This window comes from Cantharellus anzutake, assembly GCF_015039405.1.
Source record: "Cantharellus anzutake strain C23 chromosome Unknown EI90scaffold_173, whole genome shotgun sequence".
NCBI classification, from domain to species: Eukaryota; Fungi; Basidiomycota; class Agaricomycetes; order Cantharellales; family Hydnaceae; genus Cantharellus; species Cantharellus anzutake.
This window is the reverse complement of record NW_024067123.1, coordinates 17,725-30,203: the sequence shown is the minus strand read 5'-3', so window position 1 is coordinate 30,203 and position 12,479 is coordinate 17,725. Positions and strand designations below refer to the sequence as shown.

Genomic DNA, 12,479 nt, shown 5'->3' with positions numbered 1-12,479 from the left:
AGATTGATAATCACCTAGTCGCGTATAAGCGCTAGGGTAGTATGTACAATCATCAGAAAGACATACAAGACGCAAAGAGATAGATATCTCACCTCAGTTCCAAGTACGTGAACTGAGGAGAGAAGAGGGAAAAATTGCGCGAGGCGGCTTTTAAGCCATCCTCGACTGCGTCCATCAACATGGTCGCCATAAACGGTAGCATCGGGCAATCCTACAAGGAAATGTCCGTGCGCAAGAAATATAGTCCGTTGTATTCAATGGTCGGTCCACAGCGTACCAAGAAACAAGAATTTCAACAGATTTGGCTTGGTCACTCAACAGTCTATATAACGCTCTTTCAAATCTCGGATGGTACTCGGAAGCGCTCCCATTCATTGAGGAAAGCGTCAAACTCTGGCGCGAGCTTGTTGCCGTTCACCGAGGATCATACACCCCAGATTTAGCTGTGTCACTCAACGGTCTATATCACGCTCTTTCCAATCTTGGACGGCACTCGGAAGCGCTCTCATTCATCGAGGAGAGCGTTACACTCTACCATGAGCTGGTTGCCATCAACCCAGGATTACACACCTCCAATTTGGATAGGTCACTCAACACACTACGCACCGCTCTTTCTGACCTCGGACGTGATTCCGAGGCACTCATTTGAACAATTCAGGTCCCCTGAGATCTTGGACCTTCCCATTTCATTGTATTTCCTCGTTTGCTGCTTGTAGTGCACACAGTGCTTGCTCAGTTTGGAAGTACTGGGGGGTTGATTTTTGGTTTGGAACCATTGATGAAACGTTTACGGGTTTTCTGCTCACAACTGATCATGATCGTAGCTGAATAATGTCAAGAACACTCATTTGTTTGTACCTGCCACTATGTTTCCGCGCACCACTGTACGCAATGAAGCCGAGACTTGGGATATGGGGTACGCCAGTGTATACGTATGTAGCACGGAAATAAGTTTTAATCGGATAGGTAATATCCAGATACCACAGGTAGTTCATAGAACGTAGGTCGAGCTCCCATCTCGCCTCGGCGTAGACTCAGCAATTAGACTCGGCACACGTACACGTCCTCGATACGACTCCACAATCTGCGCTCTTCGAGGTGCTCGCGCTAACTTACGGCCTTTTCCTGGATTGGAGATCTCAAAGTAGGCCGGAGTCCTTCTGCTGGCGGTGTTTCTCATGCGCCCCTATCCCTCAACTGCAGGAACCATCAAGCATGCAAACCAATGCCACGGCAGAGAATGACGGGGATATAAATGATGTTGGCATACATAAATGAGTACGTGACGATAACGGACACAGTATATAAAAAACTCTGACTCACCTCAGTCCGCTAGCTGTGCGTGAACTGAGGAGAAGTCGAGTGGTCCAAAAATTCATGTTTTATAGTCAGGCGCTATGAATGCGCAACTGACGTTGGCAGCGAGTATTCCAAGAAAGGAAACAGGAGTGGATCATGAGTGCCGCAAGACTCAACAAAAACGTGAGTTGGCCTTGAGCTCAGCGTACGCAACAATCCTAGGATCGATATTCTCCTGGCTTGCCTCAAGGAACTGAATTAGGCGCTCAGTCAGTGCCTCTCCAGCACATTGGCAGCTAAATCAGTGAGTGATGTGCATCCATGTGCGCGGCTGCTGAACCGCCTTGGAGCCAAATGGCGAAACTTAGCGGTGACGTGAAACATATTGTCGACGTCGTCAAATTAACATCTATATATCGTCTGGTTCAAATATCGTGAGAGCTGCTTGACTTCGGTTTTCCACATTCTGGCTAACACCGCTTTCCCATCATCGAGTGCTGGACCGAAGACGCAGCCGCCGGATCAGCCATCGCCCCTACCTGGGCGCCGGCGGTACAAGTCATCCATTATCTTCGCGATATGGGCAACTCAAGGATTCTCCTCTGAGCCTTCAGAAGTTTCGTCAAGGTATTGATGCTTGTGCATATTCCAGCGCACTAATTTCGGTCGTTGTACTGGTTTGAAATGTAGTTGTACTCGTAGTTTATGTGTTAATATTTGTCCATGTCATCGTTATCCAAGTGTGCCATTATGATTATCCAGACTATGTACGCCCTGGCACAAATTATTTATTATATTGCTCGTCGCGCTCTTGTTGCTAATAGGGAAACAATGCTCGGTGAGGTGAAAAATTCTCCATGACCATGTCGTCCAAGCAGCTTGGTCGACTCTTCGTACTCGATAAATAGGTATGCACCCATTGGCATGTCGTGAGCCGATACGCGCGAAGGGTTTCCATATATCATAACCGAGCCTTGTAATGATAGGAGGAAGATATTAAGAGCATTCCTCGATGATGAGACTATCCTGCTTATATGGAAGGGTCGGAAACGCATCTTCCACCTGGGCATGTGGTACTGCTTTAATCGTGTTTTTACATCCCACTATGTATCAAGCAGTGCGGCGTCCGCACCCGGAGCTATACGAAGTCATAGAGGCTGGAGTCCTGCCTAACCCGGAGCGTAAGATGAGTAAGATGCGTCTGCGTTCCTAAATCAGTGTGCACTGGACCAATATGCCAAGGCTCTCAAGTTTAACGAGGGCGGAGTATTGGAATGACTCCGCAAACCATGAGGATTAGTGTGATGACGAAACTGGCTGACACAAGATGTACAGAAGAAGGGAGCAACTTATGTCGGATTGGTTTCGGGCTTTCAGCGACAACTTGAAGGTTGGGAAACCGTCCACTACAAGAGCCGCCGAAAATAGGCAGATGGAAGCAATTCCTGGAGACAGTAATGCTATTGCATCTGCGCCAATTGGGTGACTAGGCACATGGGTCGGGGGCACCCCGGGGTCGGGAAAGTGTGTGGGTGATTAATCCGTGCACCCGCTCGTCCTCTAGAGGCATCCCATATCATTCTGTGTACGGTTCCCATCATAGCGTCTATATATTATTACGAAGTCATACTTGTGCCTAATCATGGCGAATTCGGTTGCAAATGATCTACTGCACTGCCACATCTAAAAAATGGACTCCGAGTCCACCCCTCGAATAGACACACTTATCCTTGATACGGGGCCGCTAGTTCATGAGGTAGCCCTTAGGGGAATAGCTAAGGCATATGTGACGGTGCCTCAGGTTATCACTGAGGTGCAATCGTCACATGCCAGAGCGTACCTCGAAAGACTTCCGCTGCTAGGCATCGACATCAAAGTTGTCAACCCAAATCTCTTATCATTCCATAAAGGCGCGGAAATATGGTGTTTTTTGGGCGTTCCCTACTGATGTTTCTTTTATAGTTTCCGAGGCGGCGAAGAAATCTGGGGACTACGGTGTCCTCTCCAGCACGGATTTGCTTGTGTTGGCCTTGGCACATACCGTTCACACCAAAGCATCATCTGAGGCTGACTCCACTACTTCTACATCCAACTTTCCAGAGAAATCTGTGAGTCTAATCTAGGCCTTGCGGATTATGTCTTGAATGATTCTGTCTTTAGGGATCAAACCCCGAACGGCCAGAACCCACCCAAAAGGAGCCTGGATCCTACCTGGAAAGTAATGCGACAAATAATCCCGACCCCTCGTCCTTGGAGCCTTCGGGCATTGATACTAACGATGCGGACGATGGCGACGCAAACCCAAACGAGGACAACCATGGAGATGAGGATTCTCTAGATTTGTCTGGTCTTCAGATATCAGAACTCCCAGAAGAGCCCTCTGGATCTCGCCCTCCGGCTCTTGAAGTGGCCCCCCTTTTCGAGGACCCTCCCTCTGATGACGACGGGGAGGGCGAATGGATCACACCTGATAACGTCTCAACAATAAAGGCTCGTGATAAATTTCCGGGGGAGTTTAACGCCGATCTCGGGGACGAGCAGGCTCGCCTGAAAGCGGCATGCATGACTGCTGATTATGCCATGCAAAATGTCCTAATGCACCTCCATCTTCCTCTCATTAGCTTTGAAGGGAGGCAACTCATGGAAGCGTCAACAAAGATGCTGAGATGTCATGCTTGCTGCACGTAAGTGGAATCTATATTCCTTATCGATAAGCCCCTGATGTTCTGCACAGCCTAGTTAAGGATCCGACAAAAAAGTTCTGTCCAAAGTGCGGGAACGCAACTCTCACTCGAGTATCCGTTTCTACGGCAGCACCACCTCCTGGGTCTCCCTCAGGCACTGCTCCCACTGTCCACGTCCATCTGAAGAAAAATTACAAACATAACCTTCGAGGAACGATATATTCGATACCACTGCCGAAACCAGGTAGTAGGGGTACGAATAATATAATTCTGCGCGAGGATCAGATAGAATTCCAGCGCGCGGTGAAAAGGGTGCGAGCCCAAACCAAGAAAATGGAGCAGAAAATGAAGAGTGCGGTTGCTGCAGCGCAGGGCAAGGACGGCTGGGCAGATCCTGATTGGATGCCAAACATGCTACTCGGGGTATCGACCAAACCGATCCCAACACTGCCTGAGATTGGGTATGGTAGACGAAATCCACATGGAGCTAGGAGGAAGAAATAGGATCCCGCAGTCCTTCGTTCAAGCTTCCCCATTACGTACAGATCTATGTATCCTGCACCATTTTCGGGCCTTCATTCCATTCATTTCACATATGCTTTCGAGTCTAACAACATCTTTTGAGTCGACGAGTCGTCGCTCTCGTCTTTGTTTTTGAGTTTGGTAACGGTACCGGATCCAATTGCATGCTACAATTTGCAACCCCCCGCCACAGCTCTCGCCACCTTCATCGCCATCCTCGCGCGTCAATTTACCGTTGCGCTGACCCGCGTCCGATCCGTAGACGTGATGGCAGCTGCTGTCGCGTCCCTGCCGTCTTTTTTTGATGCATCATCTAGAGAGATTCCTAGCGATAAGCTGGCCCAAATGCCCTCAGAGCCTTCAAACCCTGGACCCTCCATTGGAAATGGCATCTCAAACCTATCCGGAAGCCTTCAGAAAAACCTTATAAGTGCTTTGATTGCAACCCCTATTGCTTTTAGGGAAGCAGAGGATGCGAATCCAACCATCCAACCCACGGCTAACATGATCCTACTTGACGATACCAAGCTCTCTGAGAGTTCTTCAGAGCCCCATTTTAAGGTAGATAAGTCTATATGTGCAGGATTCCTACCAAGCTAGAAAAATTCGCAGGATGCTTTGACGCCTGGCGCTGGGCGGCTTAATGCTCAAAATCCTCTGGCCCCTGTTATACATTCTGTTTCGGGTGGGTCGAACGCACCCGAAGCACCAAAATCCCTTTATCCCATCGAAATCCCCAATGAATGGGTCCATAGAACGAGGAACGTTGGCGTTGGCCTCAATAATGTCGGCAATACTTGCTTCTTGAATTCTGTGTTACAATGCCTTCTGCATACGCCTGCTCTGATATGGGTAGCTAGCAAGCACACCTCTAGTCAACGTTGTCCAGCAAGTGTGGGCACATTTTGCATGACATGTAAATTCAAAGATCTGGCTACGAAGACGATAACCGCCAATGTGGGACCATCTTCATACACACCGATTCCTGTACTGCAGAACCTAAAAAGCATCGCCAAAAGTCTTCGGCATGGGAGACAAGAAGATGCCCACGAATTTCTACGCTACACCGTAGATGCGTTCCAGAGAAGTGCTCTTCATGGAACGGACCCGTATGTTCGCCCGATTATGTGCGTCTATCTTTGTTGCTGAAGTGACTTCTTATTGCAGAAAGTTACCGCATGGTATAAAGGAAACTACCTGGGTACATCAGATCTTCGGAGGTCGCTTGCGGTCACGAGTGACCTGTCGTTCATGCAGCCACCCTTCAGATACTTTTGACTCTCTGCTCGACCTCAGTATTGACGTCGCAAGGCGGCCCTCTATTCGTGCTGCCCTGGACTCATTCGTTGCCATTGATGTATTGGCTGGCGCGGACAAGTATAAGTGCGAGAAATGCAAGAAACCTGTCGAGGCGGAGAAGCAGTTCACCATCCATGATGCCCCCCAAATCCTTACAATACACCTAAAGCGGTTTACTCCACTAGGAAGAAAAGTGTCACATTCTGTTAGATACGAAGAGCACCTCTCACTTCACAAGTATATGAGTGCGGGTCAGGTACGTTTCTGAATTGGTTCTTCGTCATGACGATAACTCAAGTTCATGCCAGTTTGGACCCCGATATTCCTTGTATGCCGTCATCTCTCACTTTGGTTCTGGGCCCAATTCGGGTCATTATCTCGCTCATGTGAAGGGTAAGAATGGCCGTTGGTACGAAATGAACGATGATTCTGTGGAACAGTGCTCCCGCATTCCCCTCGATCTCAAAAATGCCTATGTATTATTCTACGCGCAGGACGCCGGTCAGGCTTTGGAGGCCGCCATATCTGCCTCAGGCCTTGCCGCTCCAGCGGAGATCCTTCCCAGAAAATCCGTGCAGAATCAAGGGCAGAAAAAGAGAAAAGCAATGTTTGACGATGATGATGAAGAGGACCTTGGGACGAAGGTCTCTCCCCCAGATACCGAAGCGAAGATAAAGGTATCACCCACATTCGAGAAGCCTGATCTTCTAGGCCATAAAGCTCCAGAAACCCCCTCCAAGGATCCAGCAGCTATAAAGTTAGCTGCTAGGATTACTGCAGCGACAAAGGGAAAATCCATCACGTTATCGTCATCGGCGCTTCTGGCTCTATCTGAGTACACGAACGATTCTTCGGAGGCAGAAACCAACGACGGTGGTTCGGAGAGAGATACTCAAGTACCAGGATTATCTTTGTCTTCCTCATCCACACTTGTCAACACCACTTCCACTCCATCCATTGAGAAGGATGATGAAACGGTACCTCGAAGATCTGATCCTGTCTTAGAATCACCACCATCTGACAGTATCGACCCTTCTCCATCCAAATCTTTTGATACCCCAATTCCGCAGTCTTCGTTCTACGGCGCTCCGCAGAAGAAACGGCGTCATTCTCATCTCGATGAAAACTCAGCCCGTTTCCCTCCGCGGTTCAACCGATCCAAGAAGCACGACCATAAACGAAGGCACAAGCACACTCCGTTTTCTCGAGACGCATTGCGAAGCAATCTCCATGAGGATCGTTCAAATCAGGACCAGCGAACGAGCATGGCAAGCCGCATGAAACCCAAAATGAACAAGAGAATCTTAACATAATCCTAGTCTCTTTTTTTCGTTTGTGTGTTTGGACGACTTCGGTAGACATTATATTACTCATTAAAGATCGTACATGGACGACCATCGCATGTTTCAGCTGTAAATTATACCGCTTTTCACCCTTGCCCATGCATCACAACTTTGCTTTGACTATTTCAGCCTGAGGGTTCGATTTCTCATACCATATGACCGTCACTGTGACATCGTCTCTGAAGTTCCTCGCCATCCCTAGAGGAATGGAGATTTTCTTGTCCAAGCGATCTCGGTCTGCACCACCAAACGCATTGCGTATGACATGCGTTCCAACATGGTCATCAACAAATGCCCATTCTCCAGTTTCCCGCTGCCGTTGCTTTTTCTCGGAGACGGATGCAGATTTACCTTCCACCCCCATAGCACCTTCCGTATCACGAACCGTCTCGATGAGAGCGGTTTTTGGCACGGACCCCTTCAGGCCGGCTAGGTGACCGCCGACAAGAGAAACGACCTCGGAGGACGAAAGTTCGTCCCACAGTCCATCTGTTGCAAGCACGACGAACCTTAAAGTGGATTTCGGCTTTGCTGGAGTCGTCGATACCGAGGTAGAAGAGGGATCTGATATGAAATCCAACTTGCGGTGGGTGATGACAGGCTCGGATGTAACGTACGGAGGAGTCTTCAAGTCTTTGGGGGCTTTTCGAAATGGTGTGTTAGGTGGAAGCAAGTTCTGCACAAGACTACATTCGAATGAGGCAAAGTGAAAAGAGTGGACCGATGTGGGGTTCATCTCACCTCTCCTGGATGTCTCTGGCCCATTTGTAGCGAGCATCTCCAAAGGCTCGAGTTGGCTCAAGCCCACCTAATACACGGCCTCTTTGGATAACAGTGTCAGCCTCGTCCGCAGGATGTTCGGATTGCATTCTAATCAACGATTAACCAAAGGAGACATCAACTATCCCCGAAATTGTTTACCGTTTCAGCTCATTGGGATTCCGGCCAGTTTGATCCTCCGTTAGAACCTCCGCTCTCCAGTAACCGGGACTGCCGTCAGCTGGCTCATCCCAATATCCAGCAACAGCCCGACTATCACCTGTGCACGCAACATACATGTCTCTTCTTGCTGTATCGAGCAAAGCGAAAAGAGCACATGAGCCTGACATCGCTGGAAGCATTAAGGGCGTAGACATTAGATCTTCATGAGGTGCTACGTCAGATTTCTGGGACTGTAGACGTTTTAAGTGTCCAATTGGGGCATTGATAATCTGGTGATCGAGCTTGACAAAGGCATTCTTTATGGCCTCCGAAACATTGGATGGGTCCACGCCGTGGATCTGATTCTTCTGCGGGGAAGACAAGTATGGGACGAAGCGTTTGAAGTAGTTCAAAACCAATTTTGAGTGTGGCGAAGCGGCTGGCAGTGGGGAACTAATAAGGGATGCGAGTTCAAACGCCACGGACGGTATGAGCGTGCGGGAGAGAAGTCTGGAAGTATGAGGGCCTGCATGGCCATCCATTACCTATTCGCATGTGCAAAAATTAGCTCGGGACAAGGCTGGTATGCAATTACACGTACCGCAAAAAAGAGCAAATCACCCGGTGGCGCCTTTGAGCTTATGTCCTGTTCCACCAATGCTTGAGAGTGCGCATCTTCAATACCATCATTAGCGGCCAGAAAGGCGGTCTGGTACTTCCAGGCTGATACAACGCGAAGATGAGCATGCAACTCTCAATGCCTGCTCCATTGATACATACTCAATCCGCCATACCGACGAACAGTTTGTCCGTACGCGTGTTCCCGCAGCTTTGCGTCCACCTCAGCCTCGCTCAAGCGAGGCAGAGAGTGCATTTTAAGCACAGGTTTCCCATCTGCACCACGCTCCTTGAGATGGACTTCAAACGTCTTAGACCCTGACATGAAGTCTCTGATCGACGGATAATTATACCAGGCAATGCCGGCAGTAGCGACAGGAAGTGTCAGGAAAGCCGCGCGCCTCAGTGGTGAGCCAAGTCGCTGCATATGATCAGAATCAGGGGATGAGAAAAACCCTGTGCGACACCGGCGTGTTTTGCACACGATACTAGCACCCGTGTTTGCTAGGAGGCGCGCGCTTAACAAAGTAAGACTCAACCTTTCCTTGGTGAGTCGAGGCCGCCCCCCAACTGAATTAAAATAGGCAATCCGACGCCAACAACAGGATCACAGGGATGGAATAGTAAAAATACAATTACATAGCTCTAACTCCAATTCTCAATTCACAATAGTCCAATAAGAGCACTGCACAGTTTCTCGGCAATGTCATTGGGATCTTGGCGAGCCATCTCAATCACGCTGAGGAGCTTCTTAATGCCCACGTTGAGACGCCCTTCATGGCCAAAACCTGCCTGCTCGAGCAACGCCAGCGCTCTGCCTCTTTCAGTCCGTGAGGGGAAGAGCTTCACTTCGTCCAAGACACGATCTAATGCACGAAGACTAGTGATCGGTGGGACTCGTATCTCCGCATCAAATATGTCATTCATCTGCATCTCGGTCAGCATGGGCCGCAGAGATGTGGTAGTGAGCACCAGCAACCGCCTCCCCTACAGAGATGTTAGCTAGAGGATTGCAACCACATCGGCTGGGCGCACCTTAGGAGGACGCTTCCCCATCAATACCATCAGGGCTTGGAGTACACCATTAGAGAATCGAGGACCGATAGGTACCCAATCTGCGATGAGAATTTAAGGTTCCAATGAAGATTCAAAACTTTCAATGCCTCTCACCTAACAATCGCTCCAAGTTGTCAACAACAATGACACTAATTGGACTCTTGTAGCTATCCGTGAATACTTTGCTTATTGCGGCAATCTTCTGTCCCTCTGAAAACCCGACCATGGATTCAGGCGAGATTAATTTAATGAACGGGAACTGAGAGCTCTGAGCAATAGTTGCGGCAAGCGCGGTTTTTCCGGAGCCAGGTGGTCCTACAATCACATCGGATATCGATCGGGACTCAGCGGTTATTTAGTGACGTACCATGCAACAGAACGGAGACCAAGGGTGTTCGAGTACTCGTTTTGACTTGCTCCACAAAGAGCTGCCCATCCCGCAACAATGTCTAAGATGATTTCGAATCAGGAGTCCTAAGCAAATGAGGATCGCCGTAACTAACATCGACATTGGTCTCGTAGTGGATAATCCCGTTCTGGACTACAGCCTCCAATTCTTCCTCTGACACACCGAAGAGCGGGCGGACCTCTTCCAGAGCATGCATAAAATCGTCTCGGTTAACGCGAAGGTTCTCGACATCATCAGAAATGCCAGCCATTGTCCCCACCTAAAGAAAACATAAGCATTTACTTCGGATCGCAGGGTACACCTACTTTGACGTGGCGATTAAAAGCGAAGCTGGCGGCACTCTTAACCAAACCATTAATTTCTGCGCCAGAAAAATTCTTTGTTACAGAAGCAAGTTCTGGAAGACCGACGTCGCGGTCCATTATCCCATTATTGCGCATCTTGGCGGTATGAATGGTCAGGATTTGAAGACGACCGTGCTCATCGGGAAGAGAGATTTCCATGTGAACTTCGAGTCGGCCAGGTCGAAGGAGTGCCTCATCAATCATATCCTTCCGGTTTGTCATACCAATGACAAGAATATTGTTGAGTTGATCCACACCATCCATCTAACCAAGTAACTCAGACAAAGTTCTTCACTCTCAAAACAGTCACTCGCCTTGGACAAAAGTTGGTTGACGACAGTGTCCCCAACTCCAGTGCCACCGGCACTCCCAGTGCCCCGTTGCCTACATATGGCGTCCAATTCATCGAAGATAATGATGTGAAGCCCACTCTCATCGCCTTTTGACTTATACTATGAAAACCCATCCGTTAGTGGGCGATAAATGAGACAAAGTATTAACAAACCTCCGCCTCAGCATCAGCAAAAAGCTTTCGAATGTTCTCCTCGCTCTTCCCAACAAATTTGTCCAAAATCTCGGGCCCATTAACGATCTTCGGCTCTCTGGCATTCAGCATCTTTCCAATTTGGCGCGCCATGAGTGTCTTCCCTGTCCCAGGAGGGCCGTACAACAGCAGCCCTTTGACATGTTGAATGCCCAGTTTCTCGACCAACCCTGGCGGAAACACTCGACTGGCAAAGGCTCGGCGGAATATTGAGGCGAACTCTGCGTCCAAACCACCAATACCCATATCTTCGAACTTGAAGTTTGGCGCCAGAATTGCATTTGGAGGTGCCCTACGGATCTGTTAGAGGCGGTTCCGAGACCATTACTGCAAAGCCCAACTTTTTGGAGCTTCCCTTGATCTTAATGGAGCTATCGGAGGCTTTGATGAACGTAATGTCCGTTTTTTCCATCAGAAGACCCATGGGCCCAAGTGGGTTTCCACCTTTCCCAAGGTCGAAGAGAGATATCCCTGTCACAGTAGCTCGTAGAGTTTGACCATGATACTCAAAAACCACAATTTGACCGGGCGAGAAAACTTGGTTGCTATAGTTCTTGATGAGGACTCGACTCATATCTTCAGAGTCGAACACTTCAATTGCTTGGGCATTCTTCTTGTTAAAGCCAACCTGCAGTGGCGTCAGAGCCTCCGCGTGACTAAGAGAATGAGCATTATACTGGCCTCCAGGTCGAGCGAGCCAAGCCACTCATCCCCTAGATCTATTGTTTCGATTTGAATGACGTCTCCAGGGCTAAGCCCGATCCATTGTCGGTGAAACATGCTGACGCCAAGGCTTCCCGGCTCTATGTGGCCAGCAACCATCGATGGAGTTGTGTCGTGTCTAAGGGGTTTTCGTTCATTGTGAGCACACAGCACGGTAAGGGGGACATCAATGAGGTATCTATTGCTGACCTAACTGTGACGGGGAAGCGTCTATTAACTCGAACTTGTTGTCCATGTTGCAGAAAATCGGTGGGGCTCGCGATCAAACAGTTTGTGAGCCCTAACTCGTTATTAGGGGCATTGGCAACGGTCATACTAAATTGCCGTATATCAACTGTCAACATGTTTACTCGAAGTGCCTGTAAAGGAATATTGCTGACTTAGCGGATTGCGGTCGAGATCGGTGCGTTATCTTTTCAAGGAAGGTTTCATTTCCACGCTGAGGGGGAGGAGGGGGAGGAGGACGCGGTCCCCTTGATGACTGATTGGAGTCTGAATTAATTCTCGTGTACGGACTTGGACTGCTAGAATTGGAGGATCGAAAGAAGCTGGCCATCTAGTTAAGCTGAAGAATGATGTAAAGAAAGGTCTGAGAGCTAAGAATAATTAGCTTGTCCCAGAAAACTGTTAATATTCAACGTGTCAAATGTTGAGATTGTGGTGCAAATTGGTTGCGTGTCGACTTCGGAGTACTTACATCGCCACACAATTGGACGT

The 12,479-nt window shown here is 48.9% G+C and overlaps 4 protein-coding genes across 4 annotated transcripts; 2 read left to right on the top strand and 2 right to left on the bottom strand.

The window, feature by feature from the left end:
• The first annotated feature begins 2,961 nt into the window (after positions 1-2,961).
• Positions 2,962-4,591, top strand: EI90DRAFT_3092325 (Nin one binding Zn-ribbon like-domain-containing protein). The gene is made up of 4 exons (XM_039062438.1): positions 2,962-3,209; positions 3,262-3,407; positions 3,460-3,983; positions 4,034-4,591. The coding sequence occupies exons 1-4, from the start codon at positions 2,990-2,992 to the stop codon at positions 4,485-4,487; spliced, it is 1,344 nt and encodes a 447-aa protein (XP_038908214.1). The 5' UTR covers positions 2,962-2,989; the 3' UTR covers positions 4,488-4,591.
• Positions 4,592-4,643: 52 nt separating this feature from the next.
• Positions 4,644-7,184, top strand: EI90DRAFT_602233 (uncharacterized protein). Its single transcript, XM_039067852.1, has 4 exons — positions 4,644-5,066; positions 5,118-5,614; positions 5,673-6,060; positions 6,113-7,184. Exons 1-4 carry the CDS (start codon positions 4,773-4,775, stop codon positions 7,115-7,117), a joined length of 2,184 nt encoding a protein of 727 aa, XP_038908213.1. The 5' UTR covers positions 4,644-4,772; the 3' UTR covers positions 7,118-7,184.
• EI90DRAFT_3092323 (phosphatase 2C-like domain-containing protein) lies at positions 6,906-9,154 on the bottom strand. The gene is made up of 5 exons (XM_039062437.1): positions 8,849-9,154; positions 8,670-8,791; positions 8,069-8,613; positions 7,889-8,017; positions 6,906-7,833 (listed from the first exon to the last, which is right to left on the bottom strand). The coding sequence occupies exons 1-5, from the start codon at positions 9,111-9,113 to the stop codon at positions 7,251-7,253; spliced, it is 1,644 nt and encodes a 547-aa protein (XP_038908212.1). The 5' UTR covers positions 9,114-9,154; the 3' UTR covers positions 6,906-7,250.
• Positions 9,155-9,349: 195 nt separating this feature from the next.
• On the bottom strand, positions 9,350-12,318 carry EI90DRAFT_3147753 (AAA-domain-containing protein; the record flags this gene model as incomplete). The annotated part of the gene is made up of 12 exons (XM_039065551.1): positions 9,350-9,673; positions 9,722-9,801; positions 9,857-10,057; positions 10,110-10,191; positions 10,246-10,410; positions 10,457-10,759; positions 10,810-10,947; positions 11,001-11,331; positions 11,381-11,667; positions 11,697-11,880; positions 11,952-12,077; positions 12,143-12,318. The coding sequence occupies 12 exons, from the start codon at positions 12,316-12,318 to the stop codon at positions 9,350-9,352; spliced, it is 2,397 nt and encodes a 798-aa protein (XP_038908211.1).
• Between the last annotated feature and the right edge of the window lie 161 nt (positions 12,319-12,479).

Excerpts from the sequence above, each read along its gene's own strand:
- EI90DRAFT_3092325 (XM_039062438.1), top strand. The coding sequence starts at position 2,990 with ATGGACTCCGAGTCCACCCCTCGAATAGACACACTTATCCTTGATACG. Across the intron at positions 3,210-3,261 it reads TCTCTTATCATTCCATAAAG|TTTCCGAGGCGGCGAAGAAA; the intron begins GCGCGGAAATAT and ends TTTCTTTTATAG. Across the intron at positions 3,984-4,033 it reads AGATGTCATGCTTGCTGCAC|CCTAGTTAAGGATCCGACAA; the intron begins GTAAGTGGAATC and ends TGTTCTGCACAG.
- EI90DRAFT_3092323 (XM_039062437.1), bottom strand. The coding sequence starts at position 9,113 with ATGCAGCGACTTGGCTCACCACTGAGGCGCGCGGCTTTCCTGACACTT. Across the intron at positions 8,792-8,848 it reads TCGTCGGTATGGCGGATTGA|CCTGGAAGTACCAGACCGCC; the intron begins GTATGTATCAAT and ends GCGTTGTATCAG. Across the intron at positions 7,834-7,888 it reads GCCAGAGACATCCAGGAGAG|TCTTGTGCAGAACTTGCTTC; the intron begins GTGAGATGAACC and ends ATTCGAATGTAG.
- EI90DRAFT_602233 (XM_039067852.1), top strand. The coding sequence starts at position 4,773 with ATGGCAGCTGCTGTCGCGTCCCTGCCGTCTTTTTTTGATGCATCATCT. Across the intron at positions 5,067-5,117 it reads CTTCAGAGCCCCATTTTAAG|GATGCTTTGACGCCTGGCGC; the intron begins GTAGATAAGTCT and ends AAAAATTCGCAG. Across the intron at positions 5,615-5,672 it reads GCTCTTCATGGAACGGACCC|AAAGTTACCGCATGGTATAA; the intron begins GTATGTTCGCCC and ends TTCTTATTGCAG.